Source organism: Zasmidium cellare, assembly GCF_010093935.1.
Source record: "Zasmidium cellare ATCC 36951 unplaced genomic scaffold M409scaffold_10, whole genome shotgun sequence".
NCBI lineage: Eukaryota > Fungi > Ascomycota > Dothideomycetes > Mycosphaerellales > Mycosphaerellaceae > Zasmidium > Zasmidium cellare.
The window spans coordinates 63,645-89,075 of NW_022986954.1; the positions used below are offsets into that span (position 1 = coordinate 63,645).

General features: G+C 54.7%; 12 protein-coding genes across 12 annotated transcripts; 6 read left to right on the plus strand and 6 right to left on the minus strand.

Moving 5' to 3' along the window:
- Positions 1 to 147: 147 nt before the first annotated feature.
- Positions 148 to 1,482, minus strand: M409DRAFT_64901 (uncharacterized protein; the record flags this gene model as incomplete). Its single annotated transcript, XM_033816276.1, has 1 exon — positions 148 to 1,482. The coding sequence occupies one exon, from the start codon at positions 1,480 to 1,482 to the stop codon at positions 148 to 150; it is 1,335 nt and encodes a 444-aa protein (XP_033670018.1).
- Positions 1,483 to 1,977: 495 nt separating this feature from the next.
- M409DRAFT_20357 (uncharacterized protein) lies at positions 1,978 to 3,922 on the minus strand (the record flags this gene model as incomplete). The annotated part of the gene is made up of 2 exons (XM_033805357.1): positions 1,978 to 3,409; positions 3,459 to 3,922. 2 exons carry the CDS (start codon positions 3,920 to 3,922, stop codon positions 1,978 to 1,980), a joined length of 1,896 nt encoding a protein of 631 aa, XP_033670019.1.
- Positions 3,923 to 5,555: 1,633 nt separating this feature from the next.
- Positions 5,556 to 7,652, plus strand: M409DRAFT_64903 (uncharacterized protein; the record flags this gene model as incomplete). Its single annotated transcript, XM_033816277.1, has 1 exon — positions 5,556 to 7,652. The coding sequence occupies one exon, from the start codon at positions 5,556 to 5,558 to the stop codon at positions 7,650 to 7,652; it is 2,097 nt and encodes a 698-aa protein (XP_033670020.1).
- A 250-nt stretch (positions 7,653 to 7,902) lies between these two features.
- Positions 7,903 to 8,531, plus strand: M409DRAFT_20359 (uncharacterized protein; the record flags this gene model as incomplete). Its single annotated transcript, XM_033805358.1, has 3 exons — positions 7,903 to 8,034; positions 8,093 to 8,343; positions 8,432 to 8,531. 3 exons carry the CDS (start codon positions 7,903 to 7,905, stop codon positions 8,529 to 8,531), a joined length of 483 nt encoding a protein of 160 aa, XP_033670021.1.
- A 757-nt stretch (positions 8,532 to 9,288) lies between these two features.
- On the plus strand, positions 9,289 to 9,639 carry M409DRAFT_52419 (uncharacterized protein; the record flags this gene model as incomplete). Its single annotated transcript, XM_033812072.1, has 2 exons — positions 9,289 to 9,409; positions 9,458 to 9,639. 2 exons carry the CDS (start codon positions 9,289 to 9,291, stop codon positions 9,637 to 9,639), a joined length of 303 nt encoding a protein of 100 aa, XP_033670022.1.
- A 501-nt stretch (positions 9,640 to 10,140) lies between these two features.
- On the minus strand, positions 10,141 to 12,159 carry M409DRAFT_52420 (uncharacterized protein; the record flags this gene model as incomplete). Its single annotated transcript, XM_033812073.1, has 1 exon — positions 10,141 to 12,159. The coding sequence occupies one exon, from the start codon at positions 12,157 to 12,159 to the stop codon at positions 10,141 to 10,143; it is 2,019 nt and encodes a 672-aa protein (XP_033670023.1).
- Positions 12,160 to 12,661: 502 nt separating this feature from the next.
- On the plus strand, positions 12,662 to 13,519 carry M409DRAFT_20362 (uncharacterized protein; the record flags this gene model as incomplete). The annotated part of the gene is made up of 1 exon (XM_033805359.1): positions 12,662 to 13,519. The coding sequence occupies one exon, from the start codon at positions 12,662 to 12,664 to the stop codon at positions 13,517 to 13,519; it is 858 nt and encodes a 285-aa protein (XP_033670024.1).
- Positions 13,520 to 14,129: 610 nt separating this feature from the next.
- M409DRAFT_64905 (uncharacterized protein) lies at positions 14,130 to 14,691 on the minus strand (the record flags this gene model as incomplete). The annotated part of the gene is made up of 2 exons (XM_033816278.1): positions 14,130 to 14,450; positions 14,533 to 14,691. 2 exons carry the CDS (start codon positions 14,689 to 14,691, stop codon positions 14,130 to 14,132), a joined length of 480 nt encoding a protein of 159 aa, XP_033670025.1.
- A 485-nt stretch (positions 14,692 to 15,176) lies between these two features.
- Positions 15,177 to 18,243, minus strand: M409DRAFT_20364 (uncharacterized protein; the record flags this gene model as incomplete). Its single annotated transcript, XM_033805360.1, has 6 exons — positions 15,177 to 16,367; positions 16,418 to 17,138; positions 17,268 to 17,540; positions 17,597 to 17,701; positions 17,758 to 17,783; positions 17,920 to 18,243. 6 exons carry the CDS (start codon positions 18,241 to 18,243, stop codon positions 15,177 to 15,179), a joined length of 2,640 nt encoding a protein of 879 aa, XP_033670026.1.
- A 455-nt stretch (positions 18,244 to 18,698) lies between these two features.
- On the plus strand, positions 18,699 to 19,730 carry M409DRAFT_52424 (uncharacterized protein; the record flags this gene model as incomplete). Its single annotated transcript, XM_033812074.1, has 2 exons — positions 18,699 to 18,922; positions 19,247 to 19,730. The coding sequence occupies 2 exons, from the start codon at positions 18,699 to 18,701 to the stop codon at positions 19,728 to 19,730; spliced, it is 708 nt and encodes a 235-aa protein (XP_033670027.1).
- Positions 19,731 to 21,270: 1,540 nt separating this feature from the next.
- Positions 21,271 to 22,764, plus strand: M409DRAFT_64907 (uncharacterized protein; the record flags this gene model as incomplete). Its single annotated transcript, XM_033816279.1, has 3 exons — positions 21,271 to 21,431; positions 21,564 to 21,870; positions 21,967 to 22,764. The coding sequence occupies 3 exons, from the start codon at positions 21,271 to 21,273 to the stop codon at positions 22,762 to 22,764; spliced, it is 1,266 nt and encodes a 421-aa protein (XP_033670028.1).
- A 249-nt stretch (positions 22,765 to 23,013) lies between these two features.
- Positions 23,014 to 24,399, minus strand: M409DRAFT_20366 (uncharacterized protein; the record flags this gene model as incomplete). Its single annotated transcript, XM_033805361.1, has 1 exon — positions 23,014 to 24,399. The coding sequence occupies one exon, from the start codon at positions 24,397 to 24,399 to the stop codon at positions 23,014 to 23,016; it is 1,386 nt and encodes a 461-aa protein (XP_033670029.1).
- Between the last annotated feature and the right edge of the window lie 1,032 nt (positions 24,400 to 25,431).

Here is a 25,431-nt window from a genome sequence, read left to right on the forward strand (position 1 = left end):
CCTACTCTATCGAAGGATGGATATGGCCCATGCGTTTTTGTGTACTCATCGCTCAGTCATCGCTCATGCCTCATTCATTAGTCTCATTCGCTCAAAGTACACCTGTGTTCGTATGCCATTCCTGCGTTCTTCTCGTCCAGCAATCGTCTAGTCATCCTCCACGATAACGGGAAGGCTGTCGAAGACTGTCTGATTGAACTCGTAATGCACCATGAAGCCGCTCTGGAGCAGACGCTTCAATCCGTTCAACCGATGCAGTTTCCACCACTTGTCGATAGTCATCTTGCCACCTCCAGCAATGTTGATCTTCATTCTCGAGCCCAACTCGCGGCCCTCGATGTCCAGAGCTGTGCTATAGCGCGGGCCACGGGTTGGCTTTTCGATTGTGCCGAGAATGTCGTTGAACTCCAGGTGTAGGTGCTTCCGGTCTTTCTTGGAAATCCTCTTGGATGACGCTTTGGCGAGTCTCTCCAATATTTGCTGAAGTTGGTGCGTTTGGCGGTAGACAGTGTAGCGCTTCACCATGCGGTTTCCGCCCTCGTCTTCTTCATCTGCGTCTTCTGGCTCATCGTCTGACTCCGCCTCGGTGTAGCTCTTTTCGTAGAGCAACGCAATGTTGTCGCCTGCTGCAATCTGCACACCCACGTCGCTGGACTCAAGCTGATCGACGAAAGTGTCCATTGCCGCTTCTGTCAAGTCCTCCACGTCGTCGAGCTGAGTCGCCAGGAAGCCCCACTCTTCGAGCGCTGCCACCACGATATTGCCATTGTCTGCTTCATCAATTACAGCCCCGTCTGTCGATGCAATATCCAGATAGAAGTCCATCACCTCTTGAGTCTCGTCCAGCGACGCCCCGCCGTAGAATGTCGCTATGCTGAGTGCGTGTATGGCAGCCACCTTAGCAGCCGGGTGCTCAGAATCGTTGATCGTGGTCTTGATCGGGCCCTCCACAGCATCGTAGATTGTCTCAGACGGCTCCGTGATCAGAATCATCGCGAGTGCCTTCAAAGCCAAGATGATCTCCCTCTCCGACTGACCACTCTTCACGCACTTCAGAAGCGCCGGCAAAAGCTCCTCAACTTTAGGTCTCAGCTCCTCACGCGCAAAGTGTCGCGTTAAGGCCGCGATGAATGCGCTCATCTGCTGTTCTCTACCCTCTGTCGAGCTCCTCTTTCGATCGGTAATGGCGTTGATGCGATCCTCCAGGTCAGCGATCCAAGCGTCACCTGCTCCATCGCCGTCAAGCTCGCCAGGCGCGACGAGTGCGTCAATGCTGTTGGTGCTCCATTCCGTATCGTCGCTGAAGTCGCCTTCGTCGTCTGAGCCCTGTCTGCTGCCCACACGAGAACCGCGTGGTGACGGGACAGCGGAGTTGCCGCGGCTGATATTCCTGCTCGTAGGCGGTGTGGTTTCTTTGGAGCGAGCCTTGCGCGAGACGGTCTTGCCGCTCTCCAGGAGCGCTTGTTTTCTCAAGTCGTGCATAGTGCCCGTTGAGGTATTGGATTATAGGTTCGTTCGGTTGGCGAGGCTCTGCGCCTTTTCGCCTCTCGTGTGGGTTGGTGTTGTTCGGCTGCAGCCAGGCAGCGACGATGGTGTTGATTACTGTATGGGCGGGTGCGAATTTCGTGAGAGATGAAAGCTGTGCAGAACGGCCGATTCCATTAGAAAAATATGGAGTGGGTAGAGGAAGATATTTGGTGAGTGGTCGCGTTGGTATTGTAGTGGCTATTGTCAAGCCGTGGACCAAACGACGCTCTCGAAATCCACACCCGCGTGACGCTCCCTCCCGATCCCCGCCGACTGACTCACATCCCACCACTCTCAGTCGACATGAGCGTCATCTCTTTCATTCATCTGTCCATTTGTGTCACATGTGGGGCTATTAGGTGGCATCACATGTGAAAATCCATAACATTCATGTAGAAATACCGCTTCGAAACTAACTAGGTAAAGAGACATTACGAGATGGAAGCCCGCTCACTTCTTCAACGCCAACGCCAACAACTTCTCATAATCGGGCGTTCCCCAGCCGGTCACAGTGTCCCAACCGGGCACCGCTTGCCATGAAGCATCCGGAATGACTGGCGTGGCTAGACCAGAGTACTGATCAGTGCCATCGCAGCCCGATGAACCACCGTTAGTGATGTCGTTTAGTGCTTGGTAGGCCTCGCTGTAAATCCAGGGGTTGAGGAAGCCTAGGGGTGATTTGCCGGACTGGACGAGCTGGGCGTTGATCAAGGCAATGATGCCGGCGAAGACTGGTGCAGAGGCAGATGTCCCGCTGATGAGCTTATCTTCACCTTTGTCGATGACATGGAATTGGAAGCCTTGTGCAGCCACATCTGGCATCGCGCGTCCACCTCTGTTGAACAGTCCGCTGTTGGTCGTGCCGAGCTGAGCCAGGTACTCAGTGACGGCTTTCTCTTGGTAGGCTGGTCGTTGCCAGGTGTCGGAGAACCCGCCTGAGGAAAAGGTGACAGCCGTTTCAGGATTACTGCCAGTTGTTCCTCCGACAGCGGTAACGTAGGGGCAGGATGCAGGAAAGATTGGCAGGAACTTCGTGTGGTTGCGGCCGTCATTAGTGAGGCAGCCACTACCGACCCCAGTATCTCCAGATGCAAACAGGATCGAAACACCACGCGCACCGAGCTGGCCAAACAAGCTGCAGACAGTCTTGCGGAACTGTTCTGGCACCGACTGTTCGTTTTCGCCGTACGAAATGGCTAGTGTGTGAGGTAACTCCTCATCCGGTTGGGCAAGCACGTAGTTCAGGAAGTCCAGATATGGCTCATTCGTGCTCTCGTTAGGTTGCGAAAGGTCTGGAACCAATGGTCCTCTGCCGGCTGTGGAGAAAGAGTGCATATTGACAGGGAAGCCGAGAGCTTGAAGATACTGAGCATCAAGGTTGCCTTCTGTGCTATCCTCGGGAGAGTTCTGGTCGTGGAGGCCACCAGCAATGTTTTCCGTGGAGAAGTTTGTACCATACGCGGCGGGGAAGTACTCTTCCTGGAATTCCAAGAGATCAGCAAATCGAGGATACTGCTCCAGGAAGTTCGCAAAGGCCATGAAACCGCACGAGCCGTTGTCGAGTTGAACATGATTTGGAACGTTGTACAGAGAACGAAGACAGGCAGGTGTGACTTCACCATTGCAGCCATTATCGCCAGCGGCGGGACCAAGTGTGCCACCGGCAGCAGAGTTGGAGCCTGCTGCAGCTTGTGACTGCGATTGTGACTGCGATGATCCGGCTCCAGACTGCGACTGAGATTGAGATTGCGAAGTCCCTGCTCCAGACTGAGATGGCTTCGTGTAGAAAGGTGCGGCTCCGAGGACTTTGACGTCCAGGACTTGGCTCCTCTGTGCTCGTGTCTCTCCAAAGCGGGTTGTTGGTTGGATCATATCGATGCAACTGGGGATTATTAGTTGTGTTTGAACACTATATGTCTTGCCATACGTACTGGTGAAGTTCTGAAGGCACCGAGTACTCCAACGTACGGACCTTCCTGTCCCCACGCTGGTTCTCATACAGCGCAAACGTCGTATCCAGTAACTTCTCTGCGAGTTCGACAGGTGTGACAAAGTTGATCCATTCGCCATCATCAGCAACAGCGTCTCGGCTAACACCAGATTGAAACAGCCAGTTAATCACTGACGCAGTTGCCTCGGAAGTGGGCCTCATCATGAGCTTGAGTTCATCGCGTTTCATGTGCTTGCCGTACTTGGCGTTCCTAGGTGTTGAGATATCGATCAGTGTTTGCTCAAACAGACCTTGGTTTGGCGAAGTCATTGCTATCCGTAGCAGGAGTCGTTCCTCTGGAAGTGGTCGACCAACTTCCTTCCACCCATCAGGCACATCTCGTAGGAATTCCATCAAATGAGCGGTTGCTACGCCCAAGAGGGCGAGAAGAGTTGCTGCGCGCATGTTGGGCGCCCAGTAAGCCGTCGGGCGGAGGAAAGAATAAGTTGAGGTAATCAAGTGCGGCAATTCGTCTTTTCAACAATGTGGCCAAGTCATCCAATGGTGAGAAGAACCTGGGCAGTTCAAGATGAGCTACTCTGCTTCGCAGGTGTACCTGTCTCCGTCTTTATAGGCCAAGTCGTTCAACCGGGATATCGTATGCTGTCTAGGCACGTAACTTTTCGTGCGAGATTAGCTGCCAGGCACACAAGGGCTGAGTGTTCTGGGCTCACTCACAACGATTGTGTTGCAGTGAAGGCAATGCTCGCGATGATGATGCCCTTCTTGTGGATGAAACAGCATTGCGCGCGGAGGATGTGCCGGTAAGGGACCTTTAATACTCAAGAGCCATTGTCGTTCGAAACACCGCGGGTGGTGTTTATAGGAAGCAACAAGCCGAGTGAACCGGCCTTGCCGATCTCCAGCATCTCATACACGGTCATCCCTGCCAGAGTGTGATGTAGACAACGTGGTACGAACTTTTTCAGACACCACCTTGCTTGAGGGATGGGGTGTTGTTTGGTTTGAGTTAGGTGCTGCCAGGTACAATTCGAAGTCGTTGGACTGATTGGCCGGAAGCAGATCGCTGCCAGTCCGTTCAACGGTGGTGCCGAACCGTCCAAGTGGAATGTTGCACTTGCCGGTTTCTCCTTGAAGTGTCGTCTTGGCTGTTGGCGACAACTTTGAACTTGTATTGGCAGTCAATGCATCTCGGGCTCGTACAATCACTCCAAGATCTTGGACTCTTCGAGTGCCAAAAGTAATTCAATCAGCCCATTACGGGGAGCATCCTAGACGACCCTTCGTATGGAACAGAACACACTGGCCAACTCAGGGGATGCGATCAGCCAAAATGCCGAAACGGGGATTTCGGCTGCTTGACAGCGAACCGGTTGATGCTACCAGAGTCGTCGTCGTTTCATCGAAGACGAGTCTGAGCCATCGACTTCGCTGCGGTATCTCCTCCTTCCCACCTAACGCAGTATTGTCTCTGAAGAAACCGCAGCCGCGGTTGGTTGGAATCTGTCGACCAGGATGGAGGGCTTTGGTGGAGGTCCTGTCAAATTTCGCAATCTCTTGCCTCATCTTCATCGAGTAGAGTTGACAAGGTGGTGGACAGGTGTTCCTGTCACCTTCAAGCTGGCATCTTCTTGTCGTCTTCACGACTGGCCAGGGAAGAATGGACGAGGCAGCGGGTGCCGTTCAGGTGAGCGTTGTGATGAGATGGGCCGCCTCACGCTTGAAGATGGCGCTTCATCTTCACCTGGGACGCGCTTCGGTGTGCATCTCCAACACGCAGTGGTGTGTCAGACCGAAGCCCTCAAATTGTAGTAGCTGCTGCTCCATTGATATTCATTGTAGAGAAGAGATTATTGGCAAAGGAGGAATACGATGTTCAACGAGTCCCACAAGTTTCTTCTGCGAATCCGGGTCCGCGGATTCCACCGCCAGTCTTTTTTGGCCAGCGACGACATCATCGGATCATTGTCGTGCAAGATGCGGCAGCGCACAGAATCCATCCAACTGAACGCCTGCAGTGCCACATCCAACCCCATCTGATCGGCTTTTATTGTGGCCTGGCACACGGCTTGATACAATGGGAGCAGGTAACGCCGCCCAAAAGACCGAAACAGGACCCTCGAAGGCAACCGTTCTCATCTTTATATGGGCTTCTGCAACGCTGTTCTGGAGCATCTTCACGGAGCCTCACAGGACCTTTGCTGCTCGGGTGCTTCTGTTCCAACCGCTATGGATCGTTCGCATCTTCACAGGTGACCTAACCTGGGACCAGGATCTTGGCCTGTTCCTCGCGTTGCATTACGTCTACTCGTTCTGGTCTGGTGCCTGGAGTCTGCCTACTATCGAGGATGTGAAGCGATACGATATGCGGGACGATGTGGTGCAAGTATACCTTCAGATATTTGCTCTACTGGGCGTTTGCGGTTTCTTTGCAGGTGGCATCGTCCGTCGAGGCCACCAACTCAAGCACCATGAGCCAAGCGGGCCCTTTCGCGAGCAGAGCATTGAGGACGCAATCTTACCACCTCTCCTCATCACCAGTCGCACTACACACTCTCGTCTGTTTCCCCAGAAGCACTCATTCTCGTACTCCTACCTTTTTGCGGGCGTTCCTGTCGGGCTTCAAGGCAAAGTGAGCAATGTACTCTCCGTCGACAGCCGGACGCCCGCGTGGTTCGATGTGCGATCTAAGGACTATCTCGATCGCGGTAACGATTCTGCTGGACTCGGCGAGAAGCTCAAGCGTTATCTCCACGCTCAAGGTGTGACTGATCGAGACTACGCTTTTGCCTACTTCGTTACAGCGCCTCGGTTCCTGAGCTACAGCTTCAATCCGGTATCTTTTTGGTATCTTTACGACTCCGACACGCACCTCAAGTACATGATTCTGGAAGTCAACAACACCTTTGACGAACGACGGATGTACCTGCTCAAGATAGAAAGCTCGAAAGACGCCAGCAGTGACATAACCGACGATCGATCTGGGGAATCTTCGAACATGCTGGTGTTTACCGACACATGGGATAAAGACTTCCACGTCTCGCCATTCAACAGCCGCAAAGGATCATACTCTCTGCGAGCTGTAGATCCCTTAACCGCATTTCAGGAGACTGGCAACGTCAAAATCGACAACACGATCGTGCTTCGCTCTTCAAAAGAACATCCGAAGGTCGTTGCCAGAGTGTATTCTGAGGGCACTCCTAAAGATCCGACAACAGTGACCGCCTTTCAGTTGACCAAGTTCATTCTGGCTTGGTGGTGGGTTGGTCTTGCTACATTCCCGCGAATCGTGTGGGAGGCCCGGAAGCTATTCTTTCGGCGCAAACTCCACGTCTGGTTCAGACCCGAAGTCACGAACACGAGCATCGGTCGCCCGTACAGCGATGATGAAAAGTCGTTGGAAGAGTTCCTTCGCTCATTCCTCACGGATGCCGTCGAGAGCGCCAGGGAACCTTTGAGAGTGATCTATGAGCCTCCGCATCATGACAGTGGAGAGATCGTCCTGTATTCGCCCGGATTCACTTATGAGGAGGCTCATTCACGGACACTGACGATCAAAGTCCTCTCGCCTGCCTTCTACAGCCGCTTCATCCACTACGCCCATGCTAAAGAAGCTTTCGATCGAGAATGCTTGACAACCGACGAGAAGAATCGAACGGTAGCTTTGGATGGTTCGCATGCCCTACCTGCCCTACTCAATGCTTTGAAGCAGAATATCAGCAACGTCAAGCAAAGATCCAGCAAATCGGGGTACCTCAGTGAAGTACGATGGAACGTCCTGCGGCGACTTAGATGTCCTCCAGCAGCTGCCAGCTATCCGAGCGACGAGAGCCGGCTCGACCACGAATATATAGTCCAAGACATTCGGGCGTTCCACCTCTCAGAGCTGGACAAATACGTACGGCAAACACACACGAACAGTGACGAGTACCGCCGAATCGCTATCAAGCTCTTCATGGCCGAGCGTCTGGCGTTTGGTCTTCCTGCACTGGTGGCGATGTGCGACTGGATCATCCGATCAGTCTTGATCCTCTTCCCCATGGCCTTCTCGGAGAGAGCAAAGGCTTTCGATGTGCTGCGGCTCAGGACATTCGTGAAAGCCGATCTGGCGAAGACGGCGATTTTGTTACTATTAGCGAATGCAGTGCATTTGTGGAGTTTTATAAAAGGGTGAAAGTAGAGGCAAGACTCCATCCATACGCCATCGTTCCTTCTTTCTTACGCGGCACAGTAGGTAAGCGCACTGTACAGCCACATTTGAGGGACACCAAACGCCGCAGACAGACTGCAAGTGCGGCGAGTAAAATGGTCGATCTCGTCATCCGTGCGCAGAGCAAACAAAGAAAATCTGGAAGACCAAAACTTCAAAACATCGCTTCACCTCACCTACCAAGTACCACTCGTCCCACCTACATAGCCACACCATGGTGGGTAACACGGGACTCAAGTTCATCGCTCTCGCCGTGCTCTTCGAATTCATCTTCATCAAACCCTACATTATCCCCAACAGCGACCGCGACGGCACCGACTTCATCGGCTTCGGACTCGTCCACGCGGTATGCTTGATATTGGCCACTCCCTCGCAAGCCCCCAACCACTGACGATGACCTCCAGGTCCTAGCATACTTCGGCAAGATCAACATCAAAGACCTCGACCCCAAGCGCATGCGATCCGCCTTGCTCAACGGCCTCCTCGGCGGCTTGTTCAGCTACGCCTGGCTCCTCCTTCACGTCACCTACCGCCAACGGCGGACGCACCACATCTTCGCCGCCAACTTCGTCATCCTCCTCGGTATCCTCTTCGGCGCGTGGGCGGAGCGGCGCAAGAAGGCTGGTGGTTTGTCCGTTAGTGGTGGGTTCTTGATGTAAGTACACTGCAGTTGAATATGTGTGAATGCCGTTGGTGCTGCTTGTTGCGTTGCCGTGGTATCGTTCGACTGATATGTGACGCAGCAATAACAACGACCCTAAGATGAGGCTCGAACGTCGGGGTGTCAAACCTAGAGGATGCTGTGGTGAGGATCGGGCATGGCGTCCTATTGGCGGCTTCTAGCAAGGCCGTTGCATGGAGATGCTAGGGCGAGGGTACTGGAGAATGAAGTGGTTTCAAAAGATGGAACGTCCGGGAATTGTACACTTTGGACTATGGTATCACTCCCTGAGTGCCGCCTGCCAGCGGCGACTTGGATATCACACGAACAGGTTGAAATTCAATGAAATAGACGTCTCTACTAGCCGAAGGTACCATAATAGGACAATGCGAGACCTACCAAGGCGCCTGTCGAAGGATTGCCGTCTCCTGGTGCTATTAACCTATCATTTCAGCCCTCTCAAGATACTACGCCTTTTGGCCGGCAAGACTCACAACCTGGAGCACAAACTAGCGCATCGTCCTAACATTCCTGTCTATGGATTTCGTTCTGTCGGCGCGGAGCCCCCAACCCCCTCTCCCTTTCCTATTTCTGTAAACTATTGACAGCGACGCTTGGGTGCATATTTTCGCGGAAAGTGAGTGGAGATGAGAGGAATGGTCCGATGAATCGGCATGAGTTGGACGTCTGACGACGTCGAGGTCCATAGCGAAGTATTGACTCCTTACCAGTGGAGGAAACATCGATCGCTCCCCTACAGCGTCAGGAGCTCTATCCAGAGAACGCTAAACAACAATATCCCACGTGCCATTTGCATGTGAAAGCCCTTCCACAAACAGCAACTCCAGCCGAGCTCCAAGCTTCACCTCGCATCTCCAAACCTCACCGTCCACAAACACACCCACTTGACGTCCATCAAACTCCTCCCGCGTCTCGAAAATGTCCTCCTCCTCTTCCTCCTCCCAACCCACCCTCCACGACCTCCAATCCGAAACAAAACTCAAACAAGTCCTCGCAGACCAACAAAAAGACTACGACTGTCTTCGCTGCCGGCTCATGGGTAACCCTCCCGTCCCCTCCCATACAACCCACTAACCCATCCCTCCAGGCTCCATCGCATTCACCGGTCTCGGAATCTACTCCTACGCCTCCGGGATGAAGCAACTACGCGAACGGGAACTGGAAATTCTGAAGAGCGGGTCGAGGTTCGGGTTGGGCGCGAGGAGGGGCGGGATTGTGGGGATGAGTGCGGTGTTGGTGGGGTTGGGGGTTTATCGGTTGGTGAATTGAGGGGGGAAGAGATGGGAGATGAGGGATACCTTCGAAGGGTTTTGAGGATAAAAGGATGATGGACACGCTGAGGCATTACTGAGAGGAAGTGTTCCCGCGCGGGCTCTGAGGCGTTGATGGACTCTTGGAATTGTTCTACAGGGCTTTGCGAGGTCGAAATCGACGCGGGGACGACCGTGGCCTGGATCATAGTTGGAGGAGCATGGCAGAGATCAAAGCCGAGCAGAGACGAGGAAACGCAGATGGAGAGCGGTCATCATGGCGATGTAGCCACGACAAGACACGCAGAATCTCTCTATGCAGCGGAAGACCGCCAACATGAGGAGTGCAGCACTCGGGGATCGGTGGCCATAGAGGCATTGGATGAGATGGGCAAGGGAGATAGTCACAACAGGTTGAGAATGACCACGCTTATGACGAACTTTCAAAAATCAATCTCAATCATGTATCATAACTCTAACGTTACTGTCTGCCTATTCATCAATCATGATCATGATGTATTCACTTCTGCGGCCTAGGCCCAATAATCTGCCTCCTCCCACCAAAATTAATCCCACTACCAACTCCACTGCCTTTATTCTGGCTGTCACCACCCATATACCCATACTGATGGATATCCCACGTCTGGCCTTCACCCGTCCCTTGATTGCTATCCCTCGGTGCATTCTTAATGGCCTGCTGATTCGTCTCCCATTCCTTCTGGCGCTCACGTTCGCGTTCCATTTCGCGCTCGAGAAGGGACTTGCTGGCCCAACCGCCGGCCTTCGTCTTTTGCTGGGAGGCGACGCGGTTGTCGCGGAGCTGTTGCTGTTCGAGGGAGGTGTCGCCTGCTTCCTGGGATGAAGAAATTCGGGGACCGCTGGTTGTGGGTGCAGGAGTTGTGGCGAGGAATTGGTCCGTCCTGTTGGGTTTGGATTGCTGGGGCTCGAAGGCTTCGGGGTCCTTGTTAGGGGTTGGAAGTGGGCGAGTGCTGAATGGTGAGGGTTGTGATCTAGACGGTAGAGCTGGTGGTGGTTCCTCTGCTGCGGGTTCGGGGAGAGGCCTCTGTGGCAGGCTTGGTGGTGCTTGCGGCTGCGTTGGCAGTGGTCGTTGCGAACCGACTTGAGTTGGTCTCGGAGCTTGTGTGTCTTGCCATTGTTTTCGCAAGTACTCGCGCTCGTCTCCTGCCCAGCTGACATCGCTCTCATGAGCGCTCTCAGGTCGTGCAGTCTCGGCGGTACTTGGTCGGGAGCCTTCACTTCCTCCCTTGCGTAAACGTTCTTCACGCTCAGTCTGATATTGGCGCTCTCGTTCGCGTGCCTCTTCAAGCTGCCTCTCGAGCTCTCGTACTCTCTTTTGCTCGGGTGTCTCGGTGGGTTCGGCCGGCCCATCCGTGCTTCTTGAAAGTGACGCCTGCTCCTTCTGATACTCGGCCAGTGTCTGTCCCCTCAATATGCTCGAGCTGGGGACTCTCGGCTTTTCAGGTGCTCGCTTAGATAACGACGCTTGCAGGGCAGCGTCTTCCTTCCGCCGTACCTCCTCTTCGGCCTTCCATCTCTGCTCTTGTTCTTCCCATTGCCGTTTCTGGTCTTCGAGCCTCCTACGCTCTTCTTCCCGCTGTCTCCTAGTCTCTTCCTCCCATCGCCTCTCCTCCTCGATCCTAGCCCTCTCCTCGTCTTCCTCTGCTTGTCGTCTCCGGCGCTCTTGCTGTTCATTCTCATGCTGACGTTGTCGCTCTGCATCTGCTTCTTTCTCCCTTCGTAACTTCTCCTTCTCAGCCAGACTGGGTACCGCTGGCCCCGAGTTCACAATCTGTCGTCTTGCGCCAAAATTGATGCCTTGGTTGCCTTGTGAAGCACCACCCATATAGCCGTACTGGTGAATGTTCCATGCAGGCGCCGTTTTTGACTCGTCGCTCTTCTTACTCCAGCTACTAACTGGTCCAGAAGGCGACTTTGTCCCACCGTTCGAGCCCGCCGAGCCACCCGTCCAAGATGGAGCCATGGCAGACGGCTTGGTTGGGCTGGCTGGACGTCGCATGCTTCCTCCATTCACATACCCTCCTATACCGGATCCAGTCGTCGAAGGTGACATAGCTGTACCTGTCTTCCGAGGTCCAATCGTAGAAGGAAATTTCGAAGGGTTCAAGTTGTGTGCCTGCCTGCTGAATGCGCCCAAACATTGCAGTACTTGCGCCGGATCCTTCTGCTCGAACAAGTCCACGGTCAAGAATCGGTCGTGCGCGGGGAGATTGAGAGGCGGCATCTCGCAGGCTCTCAAGAAATGGCTGATATTCTCCATCTGAATGAACGGCATCGGGCTGGCCTTGAACTTGATGGCTCCATGTTGAGGTTGAATCGCTCTGTTCGCAAGTTTGCATAGCGCAACGCCGTCTTTCAATGCATCAAGCAAGTCGCCAGGCGGTAGCTTCTCGCCCAGAGTATTCTCTATCCATGCGCGAGCTTCGTTTGCAGCCTGAGGGGTGTAGCGGGACAGGCGCAAGTTGCGCATGTCATTGTCGAGGTTGGTAACGGAGGCCATAGTGGTGGAAGTATGCTTCGGTAGGGGTGTTCGTTCAAAGACTCGTGCTCATGTTGTTGTTATTGTTGTCCAAAGTCATACGGATGGTTCGGTGTGGCTGAAGAGAGTTGCTGGCGCGGCCGGCCATGTTGTTTGGAGCATGACGCACGTGTCGCAGAAGGGCGACGGGCCGTTGCCTGGTTTCCGAGATCGCGGGGCGCCGCCCTGAAGGTTCGACGAGAAAGACCACAACAAGCCGATGGATGCTGATGGCTTCTTTCTTCCCCGAGCAGCCTTCGGTTCACTTCCAACCACCTTTCACGCCTCCACTCGGCCATACAACCACGTCCAATCTGGTCTGGGCACTCGAAGACCATTAATCCCCCGCAACGTGACCGACCGCTCGCTAAGCGGCAGGTGACTGCTCCATTACTGTGTCACCTTGCTGGCTTGCCCGCTTTCTGCAACCTCGCACCCCGTCAAAGCGCCATATCACTCCTGCACCCCGACAAACACCGCAACAATGGACTCGATGCGGCATCTGTCCACCTCGCTCCCTCGCGGTCGAAATGAGCCCACCACCGATCTCCTCTCCGACTTCAAGGCAGCTGCGCTTTCGGTTACAAATCTGTACAAGACGGCGGCTAAGTCCCAAGACCGAGCTCGAGCAGCGGGATATCAAGATGCATTGGATGATCTTCTGACGTTCTTGGATAAGGAGAGTCTGGGTCTCATGGATGGGGAAGGGTGGAGAGTACGGCAATGGGCGACTGAGCGGCTAGATGGAGATGGGTCAGCACCCCGGCAAGGGACCGGCCCCAACTCGACAATGGCAGAAGACGAGGATGATGGCAGCACGACCAAGGACGATGATAAAGAAGAAGAGCGAAGTTCGAGCCCAGAGGTGCAGCGGCGACCCCAAGCAGTGACGACTGTCAGCAGCGATCTCACGGAGGAAGACTCTCAACACCGCCGGGTTGTCTCAGAACCACCACAACCAGCACCACTACAAAGCGAATTTACTTTCCAGTCTAACCACGCATATCCCACGTCAAACCACGACCGGGACGGTAATAACTCGATGGAGCTGGATTCATCGACAACGCCACTTCAGCCCAGCATAACCTCATCCACGCCTTCAAGCACAGAGACGGTGCGGATAGTATCACGGCCGCAGCGTAACAAGCAACATAACAGTCGAAGAAACGACAGTCGTATCCCTACGCTCAACTTCAGCCTCGGCTCAGGCGCAGGCAACAAGCGAAAAATGCCATACCAAGACTTCTTCGACATCTCCAACATCAACACCGATAATAGCGATCGAAAAGACGGCGGCGGAGGTGGTAATGGCAGAGGTGGGAAGCGAGGGAGGCACGTCTAAAGGCCTCTTGAGGACGAATGGGATTCTGCATTGATAACGGCACGCATTCACGAGGCACGGCACTGGTTTTGTCTAAGGGGGTTTCGAGCGATGATACAGGGCGTAAATGCTTTTTGTGGAGCTAGAGGAGGCGAGATAGAAAGGCTGGCGTTTTTTTGTGAGAGTGAAAGTGAGCGAGTACCAGATACCCCCTAAGGAGAACGCATATTGAAATATTCGTCGAGTTCACTCTTTGTACATAGTCAGGATGCCGATAAGAAGACTCTTTGGGACAACAACATCTGATCAATTTCATTTCATTGCGAAGTTCGGCGGGACATCCCTTCACCGTGGTGGAACCAGTTATGAATATCTGATGTTTGACGAGAAGGAGTTTGGCAAAGGCAGAAGCAGAGGAGCCTGCACCCGAGTGAATTGCTCGCATAATTCATGGGTCTATTTCGCTCGTTCGCTAATCATCAAATTTGGCCCCATTGCCTGAGCCTCATAGGCTGAAACTGCCCATGTACCCAAAAGCCAGCCGTAGCATAAGCATGTGTAGCAGGTAGGTATGCTCGAGAATCCTCAGCAGGCAAGCCCTCATTCATATGGAATATCCTCATCCCCCCATCTACTTCTTCTTCGGCCCCAACATAGGCTCCCCAATATTACTCCCCGTCAACCTAACATTCGCCGCCTTCTGCAACTTGAGCACAATATCCATGCTGGGGAAGTCCGCCCCCGTCCTCTCCAGCGCTGCGACCGCCGCCACATCCACATTGGCCTTCACGGCGAGGTCTTTCTGCGTCATGGTCGCGCCCTTTTGGTTCTTGAGCTTGGTGCGGGCGCCGGAGAGGGCTTTGGCGACGTCGTCGGGGACTTTTTTCGTCGCGACGGGCCCGTCGGCGCGGTCGACTTTGGTGAGGCGTTGCCCTTCTGGGTTTCCTGCGGCCTGGGGATCATACGTGTCAGTAGCTGTCGTTGGAGCGTGAGAGGCATGTGATGTCTTGGAGGGGTTAAATGAGTGGACATACATTGGCAGTCGAGAACTTCTTCTCCGTGCCGACGATGGCTCCGCTTCGCTGGGCGGCGTTGAGCGCGCTCTTGCCCTTGACGGTTGTCTCACGCTGTGCAGTGCCTGGTCCACGGACCTTGCTGCCGATCTTGGTGACGGATTCCCAGTCGTCGCTCATTGTGACGGTTTGCTGATAGTGATCTTGGGTGCTTTGGTGGGGGGAGATGTCGTGAGGATCGAGGCTGCTGGTTGGGTTGTTGGAGTCAGAAGATGACCTGATTGATGAGGTCGTGTGAGGTTGGGTTATTTAAAGCAGGGGGTGTTGGGCGGCGAAATGGCGTGTGACTAACCACTGCAGCGGCGGTGTTTGGAGAAGGAAGGCGGGCTTTAACTTGAGCCAAGAAAGAGCGATGACGTTCTGCGCTGTTTCCGTGGGGTTCTATCGTCACGTGCTTCGCAAAGTCAAGTGAATATGTATCACAAGAATCACATGCAACGACAGACAACTATCAACTTTGAAGTTCAAGAACAGACAATTGGCTTCAATCTGACAACTCAGTTACCATTATGCAATCGTCATAACCGGGTATCTAAATGCAACATGTATTCGAATGCAAATGCAAGCATGTATGCAAAATCGCTATGCAAATGAAGAAGAATGCATCAAAACCAGCCGTCTTCGTTTCCTCTCGTCACAAGTTTTCCCAACACGTCTAACGCTCCGCTAGTCAAGCCGCATGTATGCGGTACGTCGTATTTCTCGATCTTCATCTTCGCCCATAGGAGGATGGTCCTGGATTCATTCCAGCCCATCAGTGGAGTCGCTGCCCGTTGGATCAGCGCTGCAGCCGACTGATTGAGCTCACTTGGTGATGGCCGAGGCTCTGTCGCGTTTGGTATCGACAGGCGTGGATGTCTTCCGTCCACTCGCGAGACATACACGCGAGCCCAGATCACAACGGCCGCGAGATAGACCGCCCATTCCTGGAAAAGAACGCCAGTCCGTGGGTGCTGCTGGTGAATGGCAAGGATACTGAAAGCATGTGACAATGCCCTTTGAACGGGCACCTCGAAACCAAAGGCTGGGATATCCTCTGCAAACGATTTGGATGCCCAGTCACGAATTTCGATTTGCGCGGCGGTATGCTCGGCTTGAGTGCTCAACTTCTCGGCCATCACCCAGCTTTCCCCCGCTACAGCCAGTAGGTCACGGATTTGGGCGTTCTTACACAGCATGAGTGTATGGAAGATCAAGCGGCATCGTGGAGACTGCTCGGCGGCAAGCAGCATTGGCGGATCGGTCATGCCATCCGTCCATTCCAGTATGCCGTTGAGACTCTGGCACATACAGGCCATGAGTAGCGTCGACTGGAAGGCGTCGTGGGGCGCGATTGCAGGCTCTGTCATATACGAAGCAGCCTTCAAGGCATCTGAAATCCGTTCGTAAGCAGTATCTTCAATAGGAGCGCCGGCCTCATGTCCAGGAACAGCATCCCATTGCAACTGCGAGCTAGGAAACGGGAGATCCTGCGAAGTCCCGGCGAAACAGTCCGTTGGTAGTCGACCGAAAAGCATTGAATGCTGCTGTTCCAAAGTAAAGCAGGTCAAGAGTAGCCGCTGCTTGCTCGCTGCATCGGCGCCCAAGTCGTCGCCGAAACTGCCGCCTTCGATTGGTGTGTCCACAGGGGTGGGCATCATCGCACTAATATCGTTCGCAAGCAAGCGATAGACATTCTCGAAATTCTTTGATAGTTGTAAAGGGGGACGCCTCGATTTGAAGATGGAGTATACTTCAATCAGAACAATGGCCTGCATATCGCAGACACGGTACGTATGTGTTTGCTGTGTCGTGCGCTGGAAGGTGTATTAGTAAACGCATTCGCAGGTTTCATGTCACGCATTACCTTCTTCAGCACTTTGACACATTTCTCATGCAAACTCCGTGCATTGGAAAGATCTGTCCTGTCTCCAGACACCTGTCCACCCAATGCGATCATCGCAGCGCGTAATAGAGGAGATGCAGAATCATCCTCGAATGTGGGCTTGTGTAGCAGCGGATAAAGCTCATGTACCGACTCCCAGTAGGCATTGATGTATCGTGGCTCATCGGGCAGACTCGTCACTTCGTCGAATGAGGCTCCCTGTTGGCCAGGACCAGGGAGTGCCAAGTCATGTAGCTCCATGAAATCTTGAGTCTCGGCAGTCAATGCTCTTGTATCGTTGTAGGGATATGCTGATATGCTTTGATGGTTCATGTACCCGACCCCGTTCAGATATGAGATGCTTCCTACGGACGCATTACATCCCGACTGGTAAGGCCATTGGGAGACGTATATAGTTGAGGAGCCGGCCGACACGGGTGATCTCGATGTGCTGTGAGGCTGTCCGTAGCCAAGAAACGAAGTATCCGAAGAATGCCTAATTCGCGAGAAGTGTGGCTGGTAATAGGGCAGGCCCGCGGTCTCGTCAGCAGATTCGTAGTCGTACTCGGTATGGTATGCTGGCGGCGACACAGGTGATGATAAGTCCCAAGGATTGGTGAACGGACCGAAGCCTGAGCCGTCGACAGTTACGGGGACACTTGCAGGCAACTCGTTCGGTGGGATGGGTACTCTTTTGGGTGTCCTGTGTGTGATCTGAGTCAGCCGCCACGGTTCCTTGTGGTGCGGTTGGTATAACGTATGCAGCAAAGGCTAGGGAATCAAATGAAAGGAAGAAGGCCGGTGCGTTTTCATGTTTCTGAACAAGACTCACAAAGAAAGATCGTCGAAGACTTGAATGAAAGGTGTTGACTCAGGAAATACTTCAGAAAATGGGTACCTGGAGGCAACATTTGACTGTTGCGCGTCGCTGTCGGATGTTGTTGGCTGTAGTTCAGGGGCGATGAGACTTGGATCTGTCGTCGATGTGGGAGGGATTGCAACACCTGGCGCTTGTGCTGAGCCCGCTGCAATACTTCGTGGATCTGGTGCTGAGCTTTGACTGCCAACAGAATGTCGCCGACTCGGTGGGTTGAGGGGGTCATTACTGAGAAGCATGTCAGCTTGTAAGCGCCAGTTTAGGGATGTCTCAGTTGGAATTACTGTCGCGCCTTGTGCCTAACCAAGAGGTCTTCGCGATAGAACGACCGTCCACAGCCAGGGTAGTCGCATGGGAATGCGCCGGGCTTGTGGTTCTGCTGGTGCCGCCTGTTCGTGTTGTAAGCGCTCTGAAGTAGAGACGAGGCTTGCGCGGGAAGGGTTACCTTAGATGTTCAGCGCGGGTATAGGTCTGCTGATGGTCAACGTCTGTGCTCAATGGGGCAAGAAGGTCCAAGTGGCTGTCGACATTTGGGGCCATGGATGAACAAGATTGAACGATTTCATCTTGACATCCAACCCGACAGTACGACGAAAGGGAGACTCACCTTCCCGCATTCTTCGCAATGATGGACGCGATGTCCTTTGGTGGCCTTACTGACTCTACCCGTTCGAGTATACTTGATAGCATCGGCGCTGGACGCCTCTGGGGGCGTGGTTGAACGTTGCATCTCGTTCGTATCACGGGAGGATCCGCGGAGCCTCGAGGGCTGTTTCAACGCTCGTTGACCTGTCGAACTGCCTGGCGCATTGCTCGACTCTGCACCTGGACTTCTTGAAGGGCGCGACGATGGGCCTTGATGTAGGGTCGACTGCGAAGGGTGTTGTTGTTCCTGCGTAGGGTCGGCAGGATCAGGCACCTCGGACTGCATGGTGGCGAAGACGGGGGATTAATAAGGTACCAGCTGGCAGGTAGAGGGCCAACGCAGGTGCACCTCCGCCTCAGAGGAGGGCGCGGACCATTGGAGAGGGTGGGTGGGATGGAGGGACGGGCGTAGCGTTCTGCTGCTGCTGCGCTGTGTGCCGTGGCGTCGCGAGTGTTTCAGGCTTGGAGGTGATCAGAGGAGAAGACGACGCCGGGCCAACAGACAGAAGCAGAAGGCGGATATGCAAGCGGCAGCAATATTAAGGACAGACACCAACAGGAAGGCCGGAGACGGAAGAGCAGTGCAGCTCTAGGCTGTGGGTTGCCGAGAGCTGAAAGACTAGCGGGCGAGGGAGGGATGGCGGAGGGCGGCCCCCCTGCAAAGCAGAAGGCTAGTATGTAGTCGGCGAGGCAGAGGCAGCAGATGGCGACAGGCAGAGGGAGAGGTGAGGTTGTCACTAAATGGCAGCGGCTGAGACGGTTTGGCAGCAGCAGCAGCACGTTGGCCGCACGCGTCGCCGATCGCTGCTGCCGCACCCAGGACGCACGCAGGACGCAGAAGCCGAGCAGACAGACAGACAGGCACCGCACACGGCCCAGCCACCACGCACCGCGCTGCCCAGTGGTCGTGGTGGTGATGATGATGGTCGACGCTCTCTCGCCGATGATCCTGCCAGACATGCCAGGTGAAGCGGAGAGACTGACCAGGTCTCGCGTCGTAGCGTGCGGGAAGGATCGCCCGAGAGGAAGCGCCCTAAACGCTTCGGGCGGCCCAGTGTTGGTTGTGCTGCAGCTAAAAGATAATTCCGGCGCGGCCATAGCAGACGGACAGCGTGACGAGGAGGAGCAGTCGCTGAGGGCATGGTACAGTCAGAGAGAGGACATATCCTGCGCCTACGTGAAACGATCCCACTGCTGCGGCACAGCCTGAAACTGGTCCTGCTGGTTCGCATTTGGTGGCTGCGACGACGCCAGGTCCCAAATTAGGAGCCCCTCTCACCTGTTTTCAGGCGTGCTGCAATCATCCACGACCAAAATACCACCGACTCGATGCCACAAAATTCCCCGCCAGATGCCACTCGACCCAGGCGCTGCACCTCGCGAGGTTCCATGCGTTTGCGTGTCCACTTCGACATGCGCCGAACGCTGCCCATCCCCTCTCCGGCGCTGCACGACGATGCATCACCACCGCTCAGCTTACCAGGATCGGCTCATCGTCTTGACCGGTTCCTTGCTCCTGCAGGCACGACAAGGAGCAGAGCGCTTATTAGCTCGAGGCGAAAGATGGAATCGCAGCTGCACGTCGAACTTGCTCACCCACTCAGCAGCCCTTCCTCAACCGCACTCTTTGCCTGCAATGTTAATCAGGACCACGTTGTGCGTGCGCACACAGTCTTTCCATACCACACGTTCGTGCGTAAGCTCGGCGACCGATCAATCCGCCATCATCGACGTCCAACAACGCATCGCGCCAGTGAAGCGACGTGGGGATGACAGCCATTCACCTTCGTTCGCGCCCATCCACCGCCATGTCCGTGGGATCGGAAGGTTTTCTCGTTGCCGGTCGGCGTGACCCGCGGTAGCAGATCGCCATGTGTTGAAGCAAGGATGCGCACATGGCGACAATTAATCGAAGGATCGCCTATCTGACTAAACGCATAGACTTCAGGGCTCTCCAGCGTCGATCGCTCCTCAACTGGCAAAAGGCCAACATGTCGGTGCCGAGGGAGCAAAACGACTTCGTGGGCAGCGAGTGCAGATACTCGCAACACCCGATGCAGCTCGCTGCTGACCACCACCAGGACACGCCGTCTCCGAGTGAGAGACAGGGCAGTATACGATGAGATGTAGGGTCGTAGGGCACGATGAAGTCTCCCACAACTTCTGCATCCACCTTGCCTTGATGCCTTCCATCCTCGGCAAGAGGTCGATCCTTCACAGATAGGGGACGCACAATGTGTTGGTTTCTCTGGATGCTTGGTCACTCATTGGACGGCTGCCTTTGTCAACCTGCTGCAAAAGCTTGGCCGTAGTGGATGGAAGCTGGGGTTTAGAGGATCAAGAGACGTCGCTTCTCTTCCTCCAGTATCACGTCACGACTCCGTGCAGGCCTTTCCTGGGATCGGGATGCACGTCGCGATGGACAAAAGAAAATATCCACGTCGTCCAAGAGTCAAGACATCGAGGATGCAATCATTTTGCTGGTCGAAGCGCCGGATCTATATTTAACTAAAGCTGTCTTGCAGGCCGCCTACACACAGCACTGCCAGAGCTCCACAGTACAACAGATTGCCGAGAGCCTTGTGTTGATTAGAAGAAGCATCCCAGAAAGAACAACTTCACAGCCCGACTTCCACGATTAGCATCCAAGCTGCACGCATTGGGAACGACAACGACTATTGTGGCAATGCCGTGGAGTCGATGACTTGGAAGGATGGTACGAGAGAGCTGCAATTGGGATCTGTACATGTCTGACTTGCCGGCCAATTTCATGCGCTCTGTTGCTCTTCACGCATCCTCCCTGCCAGCAAGAACAGCCCTCAACAATCTGGTTTGATTTTGCGACAAGACCTCTCCTGTCGTGCCATCCATTTTCCAGCTCGCCATCCAGCGAGAGCTGCGATCTCGGCGTTGGGATAACGACAATCCAAGACTAATGGCAACAGATCAATGCCTCGCCGTCCACTCACAACACTCGTTCATTACGAACTTCCATGGACATTCTTCGGAAAAGTCGACATCGTCGCTTCCAACCTCCACAGCAGAGTCATTTCTCGACGAACAAGACGTTGAAATCGTATGTTTCTTTCCCAAGGTCAATTCGTCCCGGAGCTGGCTCCCCGCTCCTGCCCTCCTTTGTCTCTAGACTTTTTGTGCGCTATATAATGACGCCACCAACTACCTTCCAGTCTCAACTCCCTGACTTGCGTCTTGAGGGAATTGAAGAAACACCCTCATCTTCACTTCTCCCTCCTCCTATTCATCCTGCGGCACATTTCGTGTCCGATGCTCGCGGCGTGGTCCTTGAGGCGTCATGGTACGACTGGTTGTTCTGGACGACAATGGCGATCCAGACACCGCGACTGGCCCTCCAACCCCGCTACAACGACGACCAAAGGAGAGCAGTCCGCCGCTTGACGACAGGTCGAACCCAAACCTAGAGAATGGGTTCTCTAAGGCGCTTTCGTGTTACCCGTGAGTAGAGAATACAGAACTCATCATCTCCTCCAATTCGAGACAATACTCCCACAGTCTCCATACATCCCATCCCTCATCCTCCGGAACCTGTGGCACATCTTATACATACACCCATCTAACTCATACCAGCATCGTCTCTCTCCTGGCAAGCTACCTGGACCTCAACACCCTCTCAGAGCTGTCAGCAACATGTCGCCAAGTGCGCGCAAACCTGATGCAGCACAGAAAACTGCTCATCAACCAAACCCTCCGCTGCATCAACGAGAACACCAAACCCGCTGAACGTCTAGGCAATGCGTTACACGCTAGCCACGCCGTCTGCACAGCCTATGGCCAAAACGGTGTCAAAATCGGCCGCATCACCAGCGGCAAAGTCGGCGCCTGCGCTCGAGACATGGTCTCCGACTGTCGTGCGTGTGGCAAGATTATCTGCAGAGTATGCCCAATCGACCCATCCGGCAAGCCCAACATGATCTCGTACAATTGAGGAAGGCTTCTGTTCCTTCAGAGAAAGACTCACAATCACCCACAGAACTGTGTCGTCAAGGCACCCCCGACAACCCTCCTCAGTCTCCGCCACCGCCGCCTCTGCCGCACATGCATGAAATCGCCCCTCGACGGCCTCACGACCGTCGTGCGCGCCGTCGGCGAAGACGGGACTCCCTCAAGGCGAGTAGTTTGCAACCCCCGCCTGCGCAGCTGCGGAGTCGTCCTGACGTTCTGTAGAGGAGACGTCGAACCCCCGAGTCTGTTCGACGAGACCCGTACGTATTCGCGCGAGAAGTGTACTTGCGCGGAGATTGTGTGGATCTGTCAGCCCTGTGGGCAGACGATGCGGACTGACGATACGACGTACGTGAGGGGGTGGAAGTGGCGGACGAGGTACAGTCACTGCGGGGGCATGGGAGCGGGATTAGGCGAGGGAAACGAAGGCGTAGAATGCGGCCGAACGCGAGACTGTCTCGCGGCGAGGATGGTCGAGAAGGACGTCGAATGCTGCGCGGAGGAACTCGCCGCCATGCAAATGGAGATGGCCCAAGCCGAAGGTCAAGGTAGGCACTGGAACGGCTCGTCGTACTCCACGCAGGAAGTCGTTGGGATCGGCGGCAAGGTCAAGACGAAAGTCAAGAAGAGAGTGCCCGTAGGTGCAATCGTGAAGGAGTATGAGGATGAGCGGGTGTCGGAGCAGTTTCTGGGCCGCGAGCAGAGCGGTGCGAATCGCAGCTGGTGTTCGTGGTGTTCGAGGGTGGTGGCGAGTAAGAAGGATTTGGATGGGGCGATGAGGAGTACGGATAGTATTGCTTCGTCGAGCTCCGTCGGGTCGGTTTGATGGGGTGGTTTACGTAGTTGCAGACGTGAAGATTAGAAAGAATTCTGAGTTGAATGAGATGATAGTTTTCAGCTCATAGGCAATTCAACGCTTTTCTTTTAGTTGTACATACGAAGCTACGAAATGTCTTTTACAGATCCGGTCTTATAACATAGGGGTATCACACAGGAAAAATTCACATCGCTCAAGTCCACTCCACGACACGACACTTAACTCAAAGCCCTCCTCACATCTCACCTTCCCACTCTCTCAACCCTCCCTCTCCCACTCCACCAACCACCCCGCCCACGCCGCCGCCGTAACCCGAATCTCCCTCTCCTTCTTCACCGCCAACCGGACACAATCCACGAAATCCTGACACGCCGCCAACCGCTTCCGCACCCTCGTCTCCATGCGCGCAAACTGCAAAGGATCCCCGGACTTGATCGCCTCCCTTAGCATGAACATATTCCCGCCACAAGCCGCGCTGTAGGGCGAGTCGCCGACCATGACGTACAGCAAGGTGATGCCGAGGGACCACACGTCGGAGGCGAAGGTGGGCGTGTTCCATTCGGGCTGGATGCGCATCTGTTCGGGGGCCATGTAATCCCAGGTTCCGCCTGCGTTGGAGGCAGAGTCGCCTTTGGAGGGGATGAAGGCGGCGGAGAAGTCGATGTAGCGGGCGCGGACGACGGCTTTGTTTTCGTCGGTGGCGTGTGCGGAGATGTCGAGGAGGATGTTGCCGGGTTTGATGTCTGCGTGGATGACACCGTTGCAGTGCAGGAAGTCGAGGCCGTTGATCAGGTCGAAGGCGATGCCGGGGAAGAGGGTGATGAGTTCGAGGTGGCGGGCGACTTCGGTCATTTGTTTCATGCGGGAGGTGAGGTCTTCGAGGGAGCCGCCGATAATGGCTTCGAAGATTAGGGAGGAGTTGCGGGGGTCGAGGCCGTAGAAGGGGATGATGTGGAGACTGGAGGTGGGGCGGCGTTGGAGGTGCGTGAGGACGCGGGCTTCTTGGTAGAAGATGGCTTTGGCGTCTTGTCGGAGGGGGGTTTTGATTGCGAAGAGGGCCGGGATGGAGGTTGTTCTGGACTTTTGCGAGAGGCGAGGAGATCTCGGCGGTGAGAGGAGCGAGAGGCCGGAGCGTGAGACGTTAACCGGTTTTTGCTTGGCCATGTAGACTGTACTCCAGAGTCCAGTGCCTAACACTTTGGCTCGCTCAAGTTCGTAGTCGATCCGGCTGAAGTCGTATGAGAGGACTTCGGGTCCATCTGAATCCAACGAGCTTCGTCCACTTGAGAGGCCAGTCAAAGGTGTCAATGGAGATCCAGCCAGACTCGAATTGTCTGAGAATCCAGCAACGCTTCCATCCAATGACGACCGGGGACTTTCATTCTCAGTAGGTTCGACTTCATCTTCATCGCCGTCTTCCATCTTCTTCAGCGTCGTCGGGCTAAGCTCGGCAACTTCAGTTGCGACTGACAAAGATTTGTTCCTCAAATGTCGGCCTTCATGACTCTCGTCGAATCCCGGACTCTGGAAGCCAGCTTCACTGTATGTCCGGATGCGCAAAGGAAGAGGCCTGCTCCTCGACTTGCGCTGGGGAGATTCGCGTGTGCCAAAGGTGCGCGGCAACCACGCGATGTGTGCGGCCATGGTGATAAGTCCTCTCAGGAGGAAACAATGCTTTTCCGGTGCGGAGAGGAGTGTTTATCAAGACGTGCGACCTAGCTCGACGAAAGCGCCATGTTGTGTAATCCAAAGGCCTGGAAGGTGTAGTGATAGGCCAAACCCGCAGCACAGATGCCGCCGCGTTTGTAGACATAGGCAAATGGATGGTCAGAAGGAAAGAAAACACGAGCTGAAAAGCAGAAAGAGGACGATGAAGTCACTCCGTCGGGACGCAGAGCGAGGGAGGATGACGGGTACCTTTTCGCACAACGTGACCTTACCAAAAAGTGCAGCCCGGGGGGTTGCTACCGTCCACGACGATACCAGCGCGCAGATTCGCAGGGTGTCATGCTATCTGCACGTGTGGCGTCGAGTAGTGTCGAAGCCGCGGCCGACCGGTAGACTGGTGCTTGCCAGCCCGCCGCGCCGCATCGCGCCCAGCGCCTAGAATCGTGGGCAAAGTGATCTGGACTGTGAGTGTCTTGGAGTAACTTTTCGCTGGTGGTGATGCTTTGCCGCAGCGTCAACGTGCAGCGACGACGTGCAGGATTGGCCGAGACGCAAGTCAGCCAGCAGCCAGAACGCCGGCAGACGACACCGCGCCGGAGGTACGTCGCTTGGCGGGAGATTGGGATCACGGGATGCGTTGTTCGGTGATGTTGTAGAGGAATAGGGGTTGGCATGGTTGTGCGAGCGCAGATGGGGCAATTGCAATCTAGACAGCCGCGGGTTTGGCAGCAGATGAGGCGTTGGAAAGTCGTTGAAGACCATTCGGTAGTGAAACCTGTAGCCGAACTATCCGACTCTGCTCGTCTCGACTTGCTAGGGTTTGATGCCGTAGCCGATGTCTTCATCTCTCACATCTCACACATCATGGGCATATCCATGGAGCAGCTACCTATCGAAGACGTTCGTCGCCTTAACAGGAGGTAGTTATTCCGGACCTAAAGTTTTTGAAGAGGGTATGCTACAAGGGCTTGCTGCGATCAGAGTCTCTGCTATGCAGCGAGTCTCGGA